General features: G+C 34.6%; 1 protein-coding gene and 1 pseudogene across 2 annotated transcripts; both read right to left on the reverse strand.

Annotated features, from left to right (window-relative positions):
- Positions 1-10,545: 10,545 nt before the first annotated feature.
- Positions 10,546-11,588, reverse strand: LOC146900062 (uncharacterized). Its single transcript, XM_085732718.1, has 3 exons — positions 11,069-11,588; positions 10,896-10,987; positions 10,546-10,813 (listed from the first exon to the last, which is right to left on the reverse strand). The coding sequence occupies exons 1-2, from the start codon at positions 11,462-11,464 to the stop codon at positions 10,934-10,936; spliced, it is 450 nt and encodes a 149-aa protein (XP_085588844.1). The 5' UTR covers positions 11,465-11,588; the 3' UTR covers positions 10,546-10,813; positions 10,896-10,933.
- Positions 11,589-11,801: 213 nt separating this feature from the next.
- LOC146900063 (protein FAR1-RELATED SEQUENCE 5-like) lies at positions 11,802-13,730 on the reverse strand (annotated as a pseudogene). Its single transcript, XR_015021491.1, has 2 exons — positions 13,694-13,730; positions 11,802-13,186 (listed from the first exon to the last, which is right to left on the reverse strand). The product of XR_015021491.1 is annotated as a protein FAR1-RELATED SEQUENCE 5-like (transcript).
- Between the last annotated feature and the right edge of the window lie 6,005 nt (positions 13,731-19,735).

A 19,735-nucleotide genomic window follows, 5' to 3' on the forward strand; every position in this document is an offset into this window, starting at 1 on the left:
GTGCTAAGTGTCCTGTTAGTTTTGGCAATGTTGATTTTGAGTTGGATCTTGTGTGTCTTCCGTTGGAGCATATGGACGTTATTTTTGGTATGGATTGGATGTTGACTTTTGGCGTTAACATTAATTGTTTGACCAAGAGTGTAACGTTTTCTAAGCCGGTAGTTGAGGAAGGTAGAAGGTTCTTGACCGCGGAGCAAGTGAAGAAGTCCTTGGATGGTGAAGCTAGTGTATTCATGATGTTTGCTTCCTTGAAGGAAAGAAGTGAGAAAGGAGTTGGTGATTTGCCGGTAGTGCAAGAGTTTCCAGAAGTTTTTCCGAACGACATTACCGAGTTACCGCCGGAGAGGGAAGTTGAGTTTGCAATTGATTTGGTACCTGGAACGAGTCCTATTTCGATTGCGCCGTATCGGATGTCTGCATTAGAGTTGGGTGAGTTGAAGAAGCAGTTGGAAGAGTTTCTTGAGAAACAGTTTATCAGGCCAAGTGTTTCGCCATGGGGAGCTCCTGTGTTGTTGGTTAAGAAGAAAGATGGAAGCATGAGGTTGTGTGTGGATTATCGGCAATTGAACAAGGTGACAATCAAGAATCGGTATCCGCTTCCGAGGATTGATGATTTGATGGATCAGTTGGTTGGTGCAGAAGTGTTCAGTAAGATTGACTTGAGGTCAGGATATCATCAGATTAGAGTAAAGGCGGAAGATATATCCAAGACTGTGTTCAAAACGAGGTATGGACACTATGAGTATTCTGTGATGCCATTTGGAGTATCTAATGCGCCAGGTGTCTTCATGGAGTACATGAATAGAATATTTCATCCTTTTCTGGATCGTTTTATGGTGGTGTTTATAGATGATATTTTGGTGTATTCTAAGTTTGAAGAGGAGCATGCCGAGCATTTGAGGATTGTGTTGGGAGTTTTGAAAGAGAAGAAGTTGTTTGCTAAAGTCGAAGTGTGAGTTTTGGTTGCGGGAAGTGAGTTTCCTTGGTCATGTGATTTCTAAAGGTGGTATTGCGGTGGATCCGTCGAAGGTTGATGCAGTGTTGCAGTAGGAATCACCTAAGTCTGTTTTTGAAGTTAGAAGCTTTCTTGGATTGGCAGGTTATTATCGGTGGTTCATTGAAGGATTCTCTAAGTTGGCGTTGCCATTGACGCAGTTGACTCGGAAGGACAAGCTTATGTTTGGGATGCTAAGTGTGAGAAGAGTTTCCAAGAGTTGAAGAAGAGGTTGACATCAGCTCCAGTGTTGATTTTGCCGAATCCAAAGGAATCGTTTGTGGTGTATTGTGATGCTTCTAAGATGGGTCTTGGTGGTGTGCTTATGCAGAATCGTCAGGTTGTGGCTTATGCTTCGAGGCAGTTGAAAGTGCATGAGAAGAACTATCTGACTCATGATTTGGAATTAGCGGTCGTTGTGTATGTGTTGAAGATTTGGAGGCATTATCTGTATGGTTCTAAGTTTGAGGTGTTCAGTGATCATAAGAGTTTGAAGTATTTGTTTGACCAGAAGGAGTTGAATATGAGGCAGAGGAGATGGTTGGAATATCGTAAGGATTTTGATTTCCAATTGAGTTATCATCCTGGAAAAGCCAATGTTGTTGCTGATGCTTTGAGTAGGAAGTCGTTGCATATGTCTGCTTTGATGGTGAAAGTGTTAGAGTTGATTGAGCAGTTTCGAGATTTGAGTTTGGTTAGTGAATTGACACCGGATGGTGTGAGGTTGGGAATGTTGAAGTTGACAAGTAATATTCTGGAGGAGGTCAAGAATGGTCAGAAGGAAGATTTGGAACTTGTTGATCGTGTGGTGTTGGTTAACCAAGGTAAGGGTGGAGATTTCAGGTTGGATGAGAACGGTGTTTTGATGTTTCGTGATCGTGTTTGTGTGCCAAGTGTTCTTGAACTTAAGAGGCAGATTTTGGAAGAAGGTCACAGAAGTAGTTTGAGTATTCATCCCGGAGCGACTAAGATGTATTAGGATTTGAAGAGGTTGTTTTGGTGGCCTGGAATGAAGAAGGATGTTGCGGAGTTTGTGTATGCTTGTTTGGTTTGTCAGAAGTCTAAGATTGAACATCAGAAGCCGTCAGGTTTGATGCAACCGTTGTTCGTGCCAGAGTGGAAGTTTGATAGTATATCAATGGACTTTGTTGGAGCGTTGCCGAAGACTGCTAAGGGTTTTGATTCTATTTGGGTGATTGTCGATCGGTTGACGAAGTCGGCACATTTCGTTCCTATTAAGACCGGTAAGTCTGTGGCGAAGTTGGCTGAGATCTACATTGAGCAGATTGTTAGATTGCATGGTGTTCCTTCTAGTATTGTGTCGGATCGGGATCCGAGGTTTACTTCTAAGTTTTGGGAGAGTTTGCAAGATGCTTTGGGAACTAGGTTGAGGTTGAGTTCTGCGTATCATCCCCAGACTGATGGTCAGACGTAGAGGACTATTCAGAGTTTGGAAGATTTGTTGAGAGCTTGTGTGTTGGAGCAAGGTGTCAGTTGGATTGAATGTTTACCGTTGATTGAGTTTACCAAACTAATATTGACCAAACCAAACTCAACCTCATTTTCTCCCAAAATTGATACTTTGAAGAGGAAAAAAATCATTATTTAACTGTATCCGAGTTCGTCGCCTGTATTAGCAGATCGAGAGGGTTGAACTCGGTAAATGAAGGGTATTGTTTTCATTCATCTCTTCCTTTAACCCATAGTTGAGTAATCACAATTTGTCCTAGTTTAGTCCCCGTTTTTTTTGTTGGTGATGAAAGGTTAATAGTTGTAACAAATTTTGAATTTTATTTGAAAAAATTGTAAATTCTTTGTTGGTTAAAAACATGATTTTGTAAAATATTTGGGAGTTGTCAAAGAGTAGATAAATATGATTGATGCTTACAATCTGTTTTAATATGTAGATTTTCGACACTGATTAAAAAAACTGAAATTATGCCTTATATTCAGGTATTATCTGTTTATCCTTTTGAAAATAAAAAATGGACGATGTTGATTCGGACTCAAGTACAAAACTCTCAAATTCGTCAGAGGTATGTTTATTTTACATGGTATAGTAAATGTTTGAACATTTTTCTTTCGTAAGTTAATTAATAGAAGGTTTCTTATGTAGGAATTGTTGAATGATTTAGTTGACGATGATGCTGAGGGTTATGACATTGAAGGTGAAACAATAGAAGATGATGTGGAAGGTGGTGTATCTGATGTTGTGACTGGGTGCAATTTTGAGGAGGCATTTGCTGTGAATTGTCTTGAAGATATTTCACGCATTAATTTTAATGAGGTCACTGAACAAGATTTTTTGAGATACCATTTTGTGGACGTTGGTGTGGCGTATACATTTTATAATTGGTATGCTAGTTATAACGGGTTTGCCGCACGGTAAAGCAAAGTGTTAAGAAACAAAAGAATTGCGGATTTAACACAACAGACATTTGGTTGTTGTTTTGGTGTACTTGAACAATGTTACCTTGCCTGAATGTCTTGTTTTAAAAAAGGTGGACCAAAAATGTGAAGGATTCAATCATTCTTTCTAGTTCTAAAAAGGATTTGTCAAGGGAGCCAACAATGGTTAACCAGTTTACAAACTTGGTTGAACGTTGTAAGCGGATGGTTGTAGCAGCTGTGAAATGTGGTAAGCCACACATGATGCATGATACAATTGATCTAGCTAACACCCATACCAAGTTATTAGAAGAGGCATGTGTTAGTGATGGAACAAACTATGTGTTTAATCAAACCTTTTCTTAAGACACTACACTTAATCCACATCGTGTCAGAACCAAAGGATGTGGTGCGACAACTTTGACTACACAAACCAGTACCAGGATACAAAATAAGGTAAGGAAAACTCAAACATGTGGAGTATGCAAAATAGAAGGACACAACAGAAAGGCGTGTCCAATTCTGACTCAAACCACATACGGTAATGGAACTCAGGTTGATTAAACGGTGATGACGAAGAATATGCCGATGAATATGAAGAGTTTGGGGATGTACAAATTATTGACATGGTGAGTGTTGCTTTATTTTATTAATAATTTTATATATAAACGTAATTTTTTTGCAGAATAATTCAAAACACCAGACACTAAATAATAATTTTTTTGCTAACAAAGCTAACTCATGATATAATAATTTTTTGCAGAATATTTAGTGAAGGATGTTACTAAAAGGACGAGTATGACTTATTCAAAGCTAACAAAGTTTGAGTTAAAGACTATTATGTCCACGGTCTTGTTCACCGTAACTTAGGCTTTTATATTTAATGTGTGTTTAATTTAATATTGATGTGTGCAAAAAAAAAACAACTTATGGTGATGCTTGGATTATCTGACTATGTATCGAGTTATACTCGTTTATTCTTAATTAATTTCTGATTGAAAACACTGTGTTTGCGTTGACTTCATCAGTTTACTATATTGTGTGCACTATATCAGTAGTAAATCTGTTTTAGTGTAGGTTCTGAAGGTGTATGTTGTAACAGCCCGATTTTCGCTAGATTTATTTTATTATTTCTTTATGTGTGTTGTGTGTGCTATTATGTGATTATTTGCATCTGTGTGTATTTTTGGTTGGGAATTGTAGAATTTGGTGTAGAAGGGTATTTTAGTCATTTTGGACTTAGGGGCATTTTGGTCATTTTGAGAGTAGGGGTAATTTTGTAATTTTGGATGAGAATTATTTTAGTGCTTAGTAAGAGTATTATTTTACCAAGTTACTGGAGAGGGTGTAGTAATTATTTTAATCACCGTTAAGTGACCGTTAGTGTTATAATTTACCATTAAGTGAGTAGTGACATTTTGGGTGTTAGAATAAAAATGGGTTAGGCCCATTAAGGGTTGTGAGATAAGCCCAATTGAATAGAGCATATATATATACACTCTAGTTGTTGGTGGAATTAGGTTTTACAAACATTTCACATTTCATTTCATTTGAGGAGAGAAGAGATAGAAGCTAGAGAGGAGAGCAAGAACAAGGGTTAGAGGCAAGAGGGAGATTCACCATCTAGGAGCTAATTGAAGCTTGAATTAGAGATTCTTGGTGTTAGAGGTAAGGGGGTTAGTCTTTACTCATAATCACTTAGTTGTGGCTTCTACCCTAAACTTCTTACATAAGTGCTTATTTGAATAATTGATTATTTGTGCAATTAAGTGTGAAATTCGTGCTTATGTTATGATGTCATGTTTGGGTATGCAAATTGAATGTTAATTGAGTTGTTGATGATGAATTTGAGAGCTTAAATCATGTACATATGTATGTTTGTGTTTTAATCAAAAATTGATGATATGAAGTGTTGTTGTTGATGAATTGTGATGAATTCATGATGTTTAGTTGCTGTTGTTGTTGTGAGATGTTGTTGTTGATAATTAAAACATTGGGTAATCATAATTGGAGAGTTTACTATGACTTTGTGTTGTTTTTGAATGTTTGATGAAAAATGGGTCAAATGATGATTTTTGTCAAGAGGATGTTTTGGGGCAAATTTTATATGGAATTGAGTGTCTTTTCTTGTTTAGAAATGTTTAAACAAACTTTGGGATCAAATTTGAGCTTTGGGGAGTCAAAATTGGAGTTTTGGGGTGAAAATGAGGTTTTTCCCGAGACAGAACTGTCATAACTCGCAGCTGCGAGCAAGCTTACTCGCAGCAGCGAGTAACTGCTAACTCGCAGTGGCGAGTTGTCACAGGACAGTGTTCCCTGTTTTTGCGTTTTCGTGTCTTTTCACTCGTTTTTGTTTTGAAATGGTTTTTGGTGCAAACATGAAAATTGTAGGGAATATTTTTATCTTTCTAAGGGCGTTGGTTTGACTTGAATACAATTTTTGGTTTGCAAGTTATGGGGAAATTACTCTTGAAACGTTTTATTGAAAAATCCCGCATAATTAGTTCCAAGTCGACCCAATCCTTGTGGAATGTTTTTAATCCTTGAAAACTCGATTTTGTGAGTGCAACTAAGGTGGTTGAACTGTGATGTAGTGAACCTACTTGTTTTTACTTAGAAATTGGGAAATTCTTTGGAAAATGATAAGTGAGACGAGCTTTGAGTTTTTCTTGAATTCGTCATTTTTGGCCGATGAAATGCTTATGTATCCTCTATTGCACCTATGAGTGACTTGTGAGAATACATGGCATAGGCAATTGAGCTTGTAGAGTTGGTTTTGGTTCATAACTTCTATTATTTTTAAATGGTGACTTTTGGAGACGAACTTAGTAGAAATGAACCTTGATGAACTAAAGTCTTATGAATCTTTTGTGAATGGTCACATATGATTAAATAATTGTGTTTGAATGATTGTGGAAGGTTGAGAATGATGTTTGTCATAAATTGTTGTGTTATTCCATTTTACTTGAATTAGGTGATGTAATTGGAAATGAATTGTAAATCGATGTTGATGAATGTTGATGAATTTTTTGTGAGATGTGATTGTTGAATGTATGGGCATGATTCTTGATAATGCAATGTTGTTGAGTTGTTGAAATGTAAAGGGAGGTGTACTTTTACATTGTCTTTGGTAGTTGTTATGTTGGAGTTGTGCATTATCGAGTCATTGCTATATGTCCATGCATCATACCATGTTGTTGTTGTTGTTGAAATGTAAAAGGAGGTGTACTCTTACTTAGATGTTTTGGTGGCATCTGTTGTTGTTGATCTGGTACCACATGCATATATGTGTCAAGTCTAGGCGCATTGCATAAATTTAATTGTCAGATGTTTGTGATTGTTGATGATGGATGGTAAGTGTGGACTTGTATTGCTTATATGATTGAATGTTGATGTTGGACATGTATGCAAATATCTATGAACTCTTTTATATTGGTACATCTGTCTATTATGATTTGATTATGATTAATGTAATACTTACTCCCAGTGGTTTCGACCGCCTACCTGTCTGTATGGATGGGTAGACGTTGTGCAGGACTAGATGCTTGGTGAGTTTGCTTATTGGATGTTTGGACGACGGGAGCTTTCTCCGTTGTCGTGTCAGTGTCTTAGTATCTAGGCTCTGATTAGGCTTAGTGTCTATTTGTTGTTTTTGGATTCTGTCGCTATGTTGTTGCTATTGTCCACTTGTCGGACTTGGAGTATTTTCATATGAGGATATATTTGACCATGGCATGTATATGTTGAAGTTTATGATTTGAATTCCGCTGTGATCGTTGAAATATTATATATATGCATGACATTAATTGGTTTTATTTTGAGACGTAGCATCTATTTCTAGAATATTTCTGATGTATTCGCGCGTTTTACCGCTTAATAGAAATAGGGTGTTACATATGTGTTTTGGTGTGTTTATCAATAGTAAACTTGTTTCAGTTTGGATTTGGATTTGGGATCTAGGATTTGGAGTTGATGAAATATTTCGTCTATGGTTACCACTGTTCCGTTGGGAGTGTTGATATTATTTGACTAAGTGTGTTGTCTGGTGTTTTGATGTGTCTGTCCAGAATTACATTGTACCACAATTTTTGATGATTTAAGGAGGCATAAGATAAAGGCAACAAAAAATCCATATCCAAAGTTGGAAATGTGGACTGAACAAAAGCTTAATAGTCAGAACAAAAAAGTCTCTCCTTAATCACAAAATACAGCGTGCCAATAGAAGACCAATTCATTAACAACAAAATATTTTTCAAAAACTAGGTAGAACATAGATAATAAGGTCATCGTCAGTTAAGCATCATCAATGATTATGATTTCCCTATGGGTCTGCGCCTCAGCCATTATGCTTGTCTTCAATTCGTTGTACATTCCAAGCAACAAATTGGCAGAAGTCCTTAATCAAATGTGGTTTTCATGCAGCTACATAAATAAAGTAAAATAAAATATAAGTTAGTAATTTGTTTAAGACTAAAATGTGTATGTATGTGTCTGCCTCTCCATTAGATACAAAAATTAATTAATACCTCTCCTTGAATGTTTGGAGTGAAATTTTCATCCATGTCAATGAAGTCAATCAACCATACAGCGGCATTGTCACTACAAATTGATTAATGTTCACATTATTAATATTTCAAATTATTCAATGTTGATATTCTATATGTTGTATTAATGTTAAAAAAATTAAAAATTAAAAAACAAATACTTGTGTCTGCAATTTGGAATCCCTCTAGCTTCTTCTATTGGCCATTCCGAGAATGCAAGGTCACGTCTAAAGAAGGTGATACCATAATAAGGTGTAATCATCATCCTATGCAGTGTCTCACACTAACATACCAACATAAATTATGTCAATATTACATATCGGACGTTAAAAAAAATAACAATAACAATGTGATTTGAGCAAAATGTACATACAAGGTCGGTTATGGTAGACTGTCTCACACTAACATCTGGAACATTACAGAATGTATCCAAGTGGAGTAAATAGGCAATTACCCCTTTGAAATTGTACAACGTTAATCAATTTACCTCCTCCATCAAATACTCCCCTGAAGTTTTGCACTTATGTGCAAAATGCCCCATGAACTTGAAAATTTATATATTTTTTTCCTTATCTTTGACTCAAAAGATATTAAAGGCAAACAATTAACTATTAACTTAGGTCATTTTCATTGTTAAATGTCAAAATGAAATATGGAACTAGAAACAACATATGGAACATCTTATTAGATCATTTTCATTGCAATGAGAACACCTTTGGAATCCACACTCACCCACCAACCTCACAATTATCATCTTCTTCATAATCACCTTAATAGTAGATTTTACAATTTCCATAACATGTTTGACAAGTAACGAACTTTATATCACCACAAGTCTCACATCCACCATCACCTCCTTCATTGTCATCAATATTTTCGCAACAATCAAGCAATTTCTCAAGCTTCTTGTCATCATGAAGTTTCTGAATTTCCTCAACTCCGCCAATGTATTTCTTTTCAAAAAACACTTTTGATAATCCTTCTTTACCATAGTACCCTTCACCAAGTAACTCTTTAAGTTATTCCTTGAATCCTAAATGCATTTCTCAAGCTTTCTTGTTTGCCTTTAATATCTTTTGAGTCAAGTATAAGAAAAAAATATATATAAATTTTTAAGTTCGGGGGGAATTTTGCACATAAGTGCAAAACTTCAGGGGGGGTATTTGCAAAACGTCATGTTGACTAACAGAAGAATTTGACGGAGGTTGTAAATTGACTAACTTTGTGCAATTTCAAGGGGTAATTGAAGTTTTGTTAATTTCTAGGGGTGATTGCCTATTTACTCTGTCCAAGTGATACACAATCCCAAGCTGAAGCTATATAACCATTAAGTACCAATGGTCACGAGTAGTATAGATTGGAACATATATTTATTGTTAAAAAAAAATCATTACTTAAATATACTCACGTTGGTCGGAATTAATAATTAATCATTATGATAAAGCAATTAGATATACATATTTCAATCTATGATATGGCTCCATCCATTCCTTGCAATACTTTTCAGCTAACGCTTCAATCGATTTTCCCACCAACACATCGGGGAGCACTTCAGTGACTTTAAGGAGGAAAAGGCATGTGCCTTTGAACCAGTAAAAACTCGCCACGTGTCTCTGCTTTGTTTTAAAAAAAATAAAAATAAAAAAAAGGAAAGAGAAAGAGGAGAACGACATCGTAGATAAGAAAAGGAACTTCAGTTAAACCACCACCCACTGTCACCAAGTGCACGGCCGTCGCCTCTAGCTGACGTCGTCGCCTCTCTCTGGTGGTGCCATCCTCTGCTGCAATGCGTCGCCTCTCTCCGACGCCGCCACCAGCAATCCACCTCCTCTTGTCTTCTATATCTATCAAATTTGATGAATTTTGTTGTGCAGTTGAATCAATTTTGGATTTGATTGAGAATTGTTATCTCTTAATATAGTGGAACTATTTGAAATTTGAGTAGTAGAATTGATTTGGAATTGAATTGGGGTTGGAATTGTTTGTGTGAAAAACATACAATATTGTTAGGTAAAAAATAGTAGTGAAAATTGGAAATAGGTCTGGTATCAAAGCAGATAAATGTGACTTGTATTGCCTGATACACTTAGCAGTGAAAGAAATATGTCTTTCTCTTTTTCTGATAAGAAAAAAAAATTATTGGTCTGTTTGTGAAAGAAAATAGTGACAAATAGGAATATGCTTGTTTTGCAATTGTTGAAAGGAACTCGCTGTAGTGTTTGAAATGTCTGTTTATGTTGAATTGAAGTGGTTTGATTCTTGTGCAACAGCTAACTTTTCTAGTGTTTTTAGGTAATTGTTGCAAGACAGTTTTAGCTTTAGCTTCACTTTGAAGTGGTTTGATTCTCTGAAGTGATTATGTTTATTTTTTTCCGTTCACTTTGTAGAGTATGAAAGACAAAAAGAGTATTGGTGGGATATTCACACTAAACTAGTGACAATATTGTTCATGAAAAAAATAGTGAAATTGTAACCATGTACAATTGTTATATAGTGACAAAGGGGAACCTACTTGTTTTACAATTGTTAAAAAAACTACAGTTACAATTAGGAACAAAGCAACGAGGCTTTCATTGCATTCACTGAAGCAAAATATGTTTGTTCATTGCATTCAAATTGTGACATAATATGCTTGTTCATTGCATTCAACGAGGCTTTCACCATAAAGTACTGTGAGCAAAAAAAAAAACAAATTCTATATTACGAAAATTCATAGACATCAAATCTGCTTGAGGAGAGCAATAACAGATAATTACAAAAATTAGTCTCCAAAACATGTATATTGTCAACATGAAATTACAAATAAAAAAAATCAGCTCCATTTCTTTCGATGTAGATCATAGGTCAATCAAAATAATGCTCCAAAATTTGTATCATCAAAGGGTGCCTACATTAATAACAAAAAGTAATTAGTATGGTAATTTTTGTAAATACAATGATAGTTCTTTATGAAAAAGATATGAAATTACCATCAACATGGTTGTGTAACTGAATTGATCCTCACGTGCTAGAAGGGACTCATAGTTGGAGGCTCGGAACAAGAAACTCCATCGACCATATCCTAAAGTGATTATGTAAAATATAAATAAGAAAAAATTACATGTAAAACTAAAACAAATAATCTACACATCGACTTATATACCTGTGAACTTCTTCCTTGAGGTGGAGCGCGTTTAGGTGCAAGAGTTTTTTTCTTAGACTGCTGCTCAAGAAAACTTTTATGTCGCTTAGTTATCCTCTTTGAGCCGGGTCGTGTCCTGAGTCCCTTTGGTTGCATAACATCAGAACTCACAACTGTCGGATGATCATTGTTATCACCGCCATTTTTTATAGCTTGTCCGCGATCCTCCATTACTTTCTTGAACAAGACATCTACACCATTATCAAGAGACTTGAGAGATTCCTCACTATATGATGCTTCAGTTGCCGTTCTAATGAACTTAGAGACAATTTTGTCTAAACATTCAATTTCTAGCCAACTTAGGATCACCTTCAACCTCTTTTCCTCTAAAATCTTGCACAATACCACAACAGGCATCTCTTGTCCACCTTTCTAAAGTATACTTCTCAGGAATCATCTTAACATCATCAAATTCAAACACATTTAATGCATGTGAACAAAGTATGCCAAATGTATCAAACTTCCTACAACTACAAGCAATGGAAGTTGAAGCACGATTAAATGACACTTTCCAAGATCTTTCATGTTTTTCATCAGCGACGACATAATCACAAAGAGTGTCAGATTCATGTTTATATGGTAAAAATAAAGCTTAGAATGACTTAAACTCGGATTGAAACAACTCAAATACTGTGTGTGTGTGTGTATACTTTTCCCATTTGAATTAGTATTGGTGAAGTTTCATACGCTAACCTTGGTAGCTTATGTGAGGATGCATACACACAACTCAACTCATTTGCTCGCTTCTCCTCAACAACACTTTCGAAATGCTTGAAGAATTGTAGGATATCAACATTCGGTTGCATACTAGATTTGAAGTGAGAATTCAAACTTTCACTAAGTTGTGTATTTCGCATGTCAAGTGTTAACACTTCCTTCATATAACATGCTGTCCATTTTTTCTTAATGGCATAAGTTGAAATGATCCAAGTTTTATCATGAAGATTATAATCATTGACCAAGCCGAACCATTTTTTCTCAAAATCCGCTTCAATTTCATTATCATACATGCACTCTTTGAAATCTCTTAGCAAAAAACTTCCTCCCTTCATCAAGCTCTCAAGATGTTTAACTCCATTCTGCAATAAGTGCCACGTGCATAAACCATGATGAGTCTCAGGCATCACATCTTCAAGTGTCGTGGCCATTGCTTAAGCTTGGTCAGTGAAGATAGTCTTTGGTTTTTTGTTGTTGTGTGCTTGTAAGAATGTATCAAACAACCATCTAAATGACTCACTTGTCTCGTCAAACATTAGTGCGGCACCAAAAATGACTGTACCTCTATAATGGTTAAAACCAGAAAATAGAGCAAGTGGTCTATTGGCATGATTGGTACAATATGTGGTGTCCAATGAGATATCATCACCAAAATACCCGTAATCCAAAATCATATTTGCATCACACCAAAACACATTTGTAATTTGTTCTTCTATATCCATCTGATATGCATGAAGGAAGGATGGATTCTCCAACGACTGTTGTTGAAAATATTTTAAAAGACATCCAACGACACCGTACACCATACTTCTTTGTCTTTTTGCACTGATGTAGTTTCTTACATCCACCTGCGTAAATCCAACATTGCTCTATGCCCTGCTTGTGTACTCATAAGTTGAAATGTAGCCTTCTACCTTAATCCAGCGTCACCGGCCAGATCAATCTCATATGCTTGTACTTCAGTTATCTTTCTATGTGACCGAAGCATGTATGTTGTCTCTTCTATTAGTAGATCATGATTATGTTCTTCTACAAAATCATGGATGACCAACTTTCCATTTTTTAGTGAAAGTGAAATTCTTGCAATCCGTTATAGTCTCGGCTCTATGAATTTTTCCTTGATGTGCATCTTTTTTCTCTTTATTCTGTAGCCCTTCCTTACAGCAAACTAACCTACATGACGATATACTACCGTCTTTCTTCTTGTTTGCATTACGTATTCTAACTCCAAAGCCCGCACGTAAACTATAAGCAAGATAAAATTGATAAATCTTATCCCTAATGTCCAATTCCATTCCAAGTCTTGGCTTCCAATCAACATTTGAAGATGCCATGTTTGATCAAACTACTCAAAAAAGGAACCTGACAAGTAAAAGAGGATATCAGACATAAAAAAAACAAAATTTATATCTCTAATAAGAGTATAATCAAGTGTATAACCATTTAAAAAAATAAACAGAGCATATGGATTGAAAAATAAATTTATTGAATACATTAGCATAAACAGATCTGATACAACACTATTTATTTATTTATTTATTTGACAAAACTGATACAACAGTATCTGATACATATTAGAAGAAAATACCATACATACCGAATCAAAAACAGATGCATATGTATTGTCATTATAAAAAACAGAGCAGCATATGTAAACCATGGAAGGATTTTTACTTCAATACTTAATAAAAAACCTAAATTTCCTAAAATCTGATCCTAATGAATTGAAATTGATTGACATGATTTGCTTTTTATTCCTATTGAAGTGTAATGATTCTCTATTTTAATTTTTATTTTGGTTTGTTCACATTACCATAACCATTTCAAAAGAATAAAGAAGAGGCATAGAGACAGGAAAAAAACACATACCTTTGTTGATGGAGGTGACAGCGGCGATGGTGGTTCTGGACGGCGACGATGGGTGATAAGCAGAGGAAAGGAGAAAGTGAGGGAGGAGCTTTTGTGATAAGCAGAAGAGCTTTGGTGATAAGCTTTGGCGATGGGTGATACGCGTTTCACCTCTTTCTCTGTCGTTTCTATTTCTCTTTTCCTTTTTTTATTTTTATTTTTTAAAACAAAGCAGGGACACATGGCGAGTTTTTACTGGTTCAAAGGCACATGTCTTTCCCTCCTTAAAGTCACTGAAGTGCTCCCCCAACACATCATCCTACAAATAATTTGGTAGAAAAACACCGTGAATAGCCACCACAGTTTTGAAATATATGCCGCAGTTTTGAAATATATGTCGCGGTTTTGAGTCCGAGTTTTGAAGTCAAAAGAACTAACCATGAATGATGTTGGTAGATACCAAACAACTCCACGTTTGTAGTGTTTTTGCCAACAAATAAATATAACTAGGTCAACATTTGTTGGGTTCTATATAAATACATGAACTTTGTTTTTTCATACAAAGTTCAGAATTTTTTAGTTATAAAAATAAAGGAACTAAACCTTTATGTTAATCCTTTTCCCTGAGGCTAGTGTATCAAAATCAAGTCTATATGCATCCAACCCATTATAAGAGAATAATTTTTTCTGTTTGTCTTTGTCATGGTGATACACATAGACAATCATTTGAAGCTCATTCATATTAACTGATGTTTCTGTTATCACGGGGAAGTTCCATTTAATTCCCTAAAAAAACACTAACATGATTATTCATTCTAGACAATAGTGATGACCATTCAAAAAGACATTAACATATTAAACACAAATTTACATTGTTATTTAAGACATTATATTAATATTACATCGGGTAGCAAACTCTTACAACACATTGCACTAAAACCACTTTGTTCACCATTATCTTACCCCTTGCGTCGGTGGAACTTCGCAGCTCTAGACCACCATGTGGCGTTGCTGATGGACTGTGGAAAAGTTTCTTAGTTATCTGCTTATAATCATCTTTCTTCTTTTTGCTATTTCTTGCCGTCCTTTTGAAGTTTGATTTCAAAAAAACCATTGCATTAGCAAAGTCATCAGGATTTCTCAAACCAGTAGATATGGTCCACGCATCATGTATAGGGGGTATCGGAACGACGTCTCTGTTATGGAATATCAGAGGCTCAAGGGGTTACAAAACCTCTTACTTAGTGAGGTTTCTTCCTCGTCTGATGACGCAATCACCATGTTGTCTAATTCTTGAATATTGTCCAAAGCTCTTTCACCCTCAAACTCTGGCATTTTTCATTTTCCATTAACATCCCCTCATACATCTTCGTTGTCAATATTGATGACGTTGGTTGGTTCATTAGTTTTTTCCTTCAAGTTTAGATTTGTGGACTTGGGGCCGAAATCAGTAGAGCATAAAACAACCTCAATCATCTTAAGTGAACCATTTATTTGATCCAATGAGGATTGATGCCCAGCAACAATGGATTTCAGTTCAGTCAAGTGGGTAGTGCAATGTTCACTAACAAAATGTTTCAGCTCCTACAACAACCCACATGCAAAAAAGTTAGAATATTATTTATAGTTGGAAATATAACTATAAAAAACCATTAACACTCTGTGCACAAGGAAATTGTATCAGTAACATGGAAAAAATACATATAAGAATGGACCTCGTGTATCATAGACTTGTAAAATACAGGTGTTATAATTTGTGTATGTAGCTTTAACAAAGCAATAAAAAATTTAAAGCCAAATAATTTGTGTATGTAGCTTTAACAAAGTAATAAACACGTTTTAAAGCGAAACAAGTGGTTTATCTATACCTTAATGTCCTAAACAGCTGTGTTGATAACACCAGCTAGCTGTTGAACAATGTGAACAAGGTCAAACAATGGAGCAACACTATCACCAACCATATCAATCTCATTGGCTTTTTCATTTGAAAAGTTGTTGTCAGCTTCAAAGTTATCCATGTCTTGAGTTACTTCGAAAAATTTGTAAGCGTTTTTTGTGAATGGAGACCTAGATACCAACATACAAATATATTCACTTTGGCATGAAAAAATATTGTCCCACAGACTTACTTTTTGTTTTCTTTCTGTATGTCGATACAAACATGCTTTTTTTTTATATAAGGTAACAACAAAAAATTACATTTTGTATGGCAGAGATTGAATATACCTATTTAGTGAATGGTTTAATATTACAACTATACTTTTTGCATGACAGATCATTAAGTGTACATTATTGTGTAATGTCATGGTAAAAAATAAAAAAGTCTATCATATAGTAAAAAATAACACACAATCCAGCAGAATTGAAGTAAAGTGGAATCTAATGGTAGTGTGTTTGGATATAATATTTATTCTGGTGTTAGAAAAATATGTATTGTTTTTTGCATGAAAAATCATTAAGGGTGCGTTTGATTTGTTAAAATATAGAGGACAGGACAAAACAATAAAAGTTGTGCGGTGTTTGATCCAAAAGATAACAATGGAACAGAACAAAAGCAGTAGCGGAGCACTGGACAAGTCTCCCGAAATTTGTTACCCGCTTAATTGGAGGACAAGTTTTTGTCCGCTGGACAGGAGAGCAAAAGACAACGTAACCCCTATGATTATCACTTTCTGTAAGCAGCAGAATATTTTATTTTTTATTTTAGCTTTGCTTTGACATGCTTTTCCAATTTTATTTATCACATTTTTCATTTAAAAATTTTAATTGCCACTTTGTTGGTTGCACATCACAACAAATATAAACTCAGGTCCAATATATAATTATAATATTTTTGTATAATACATTATTCGTACATTTTATTGAATAACTACTTTTTAATCCATAATATGATAATGGATTTTCGATAAATAAAAAAATAATTTTAAGTTTGAAAATTTTGATATTCTATAACTAATATCAGTTCCGTTGAAATATTACACTGTGAGAGATATCATAGTAATTTTAGCATTTTTTATCTTGTGTTGTGCACCAACTATCAAACAATGTACAAGACAATAAATTATGATGTGACTCAACTAGTTGTCCAGTCCTGTTTTGTCTGTCCTGTCCTTTATTGCGAATCAAATGCACCCTAAGTGTGCATTTTTGTGTAATGTCATGGTAAAAAAAAAAAAAAAGTCTATCATATAGCCATGTTTGACTTGGACGTGCCAAATATATGAACACAGCTCCATCAACAGCTTGACATGTGTAGTCAGAAATTCAATGGTTATTGCTTTTAACCAACAATGGGGTGTAGGTCTCATGATAATATTAAGGTTAACTTATTTTTAATTTAAATTTATGCTTATATTTGGCAGAAATCCTTAAATTTTTATGTGTAACATATTGAACAGTGCATTGAATTCTTTATAAAAGTCTATACCTGCAGAAGTCAGGAATCTCCCTGCAATTTGCAGCTCAATGGGTATAACACAATACTTTCTTGTCACAATAATGTTGTTTTTCCTTCCATCCATCTTTTGTATTCTGTTAACCTTATCTTCATCAAATGGTTGAAAACCAATGTTGCAGCATATGGGACAGAAAAACTAAAGCAATATCACTACACACCAAAATAAATTTTATTTTTAGCAGCATTACAGAAAACAACTTTACAGTGATATAACAACAACATATTATCCCTAATTTGCGGTTTTAAACTTAATTAAACTACACATAACATCATTACAGTGACATAACAACAACATATTATCCCTAGTCAGCAGAAAGGCAATAAACTACTGAAATAAGCTACTGAATTAAAGTAGAAAAGCAAGAAGCTGCTGAAATGAATTAGCTTCTGAAATAAAGTAGAAAAACAATGGCAATAAGCTGTTGAATTAAGCTACTGAAATAATATGCGGAAATGCAATAAGCTCCTGAAATAAGGTAGGTACTTATATTCATCATCCAGAGATCATTAACATATAAATATTTTCATTAATTCATAAATAACCATTACAAATGCTTAGAAATTAAAGCTAATCGATATTAAACACTTACATTACTTCTAAAATATTTCTTTACAAGAACAACAAATCCTAATCATTGGTTTCAAACCTTGATTCCATTACTACTAAACCGTCATGCTAGTTTGTTAAACAACATACAACCCAAAACCAAAATCATAGCAATTGTTAATAGATTAAGCATCCGAACTGTTTGTCCATTCTTTTCCATTTCCATCTTCAGATTATCCTCCACCAGCTTAAGATCATTTCTCAAAGATGTGGTTTCAGTCTTAAGCTCCTTCTTCATTTCTGAAACTTCATTATCAAACAGCTTTTTCACGTCATCAGTTGTTTCATTAAAATCGTTCTTCATTGACACATAGGTTTCATGAATTACAACCCTCATATCTTCCATCTCAGCAACATGAATCGTGATCATGTCGTTGACATCCTCTTCGATTTTACCAAACCTTTTATCAAAATCATCCTCAAGGGGTATCTCAAGAGATGAATCTTCTTTCATAGGTTCACGCAGCTTGTAGAACTTGCATCTGTTGAATTTGCAAGCATAGTAAAGTCTGTTCAGATTTGGAATCGTATCTAATACCAAGATCTCAAAATTTCTGCCGCGAAAATAATCCTTGTTTGTGTATCTCAGATTTTCTGGATAGGTTGAGATGTTAGCTGAGGTTGCTTCCAAAGGATGGGTTGAACTGTTAATTGAGGTTGCCATTAAAAGAAAAAATGGTTCTGAGATTTGGTGATAAACAGAAGTTCTGTGAAGTGGTTGGATAAAGGTTTGGTTCATCTAGCTACGAGAAAGCCTTATAAATAGGTGAGAGATGGCCTAAATGTGTGGTGAAAATGATTTTTTAGACAAATCTAACCCTAACCCTAATATATTATAAAATATTGGTTCAAATTTAACTAAATAATAATTCTTTAAAAAATGAAAGAATAAAATAGTAAAATCTTTATTAAAGTCCAGGAAATTAAATTAAAATTCCAATGTAGGATTATTCACATAATCTAATATTTGCTCATGAGATTTCAGTTATCGTATATAATCTAATATCTCTTCATCATAATCCAATCTACATCCCCTAACTAAAAAATTTAAGCCTAATTAGGGAACTCACCTCAAATTAGCTTCTCTTGATGTCTAAGGCCTCCAACTTCTACTTTTTCTCTATGAAAAGTAACGGTTGGCGATAAACATCATCTATATATATATATATATATATATATATATCTTTGTAAAGGAAACTTAAGTTGTTCTCATGCAAGCTTTGTGATGATGTGGCACTCTCAAATCTCTTAATTTTAATCCCATGATTTACATTACAATATATAACATCCCTTCATACTCCAATCAAATAAATTATTATTATTATATTAAGATAAGAATATATATGTGAACTTTATAGCAAGGGTGTCTAATTGGCAAAGTAAAAACTTTCTAATCCCCATATAAATAATATGAATATAATGCAAAGTCATACTTAGATAGTCCAAGAGGTGTTTTGTTTTAGTAGTGCTTTATTGAACATAAACCAATTAAAACCACACAAACCCCACTATTATTGGTCTCTTACATAAAAAGGTGCTTTTACAAATTGCCTTAAAACATAATTACAATAAAGACCAAATAGCATGTAATGCAACGCATGCCTCTTTATCTTCAAAAAATATTGTAACAGTTACAACCTTTTTCTCCCCCTAATTTGGCTTCAATGCGCACAACCTTTTTCTTACTTCCCTACCTACAATTAAACACACAAAAAAAAACTAATCAACACATAATTGTGGAGAGCATTTTGTATAAATATTCAACACATCCAATGTACTTCTTCACCTTTCACATTTGCACTCTTTTTCTTCACTCAATCCTTTGTAAGCAAATATGGCTGTTGTTCAGAGAAATACCAACAAGTAAGTAGATAACATCCTATATAATTATGTTGTTCACAGTCATATGTAAAACTTTGTTAGCATACTATTATTATTTGTGTTTGAAATGTTTATTTTTTTATTCTTACAGGGCAGTGGACACCGCACATAGGTTTTT

Source organism: Medicago sativa, chromosome 8, assembly GCF_051527215.1.
Source record: "Medicago sativa cultivar Bolivia chromosome 8, Bolivia_mono, whole genome shotgun sequence".
In the NCBI taxonomy this organism is placed as follows: Eukaryota; Viridiplantae; Streptophyta; class Magnoliopsida; order Fabales; family Fabaceae; genus Medicago; species Medicago sativa.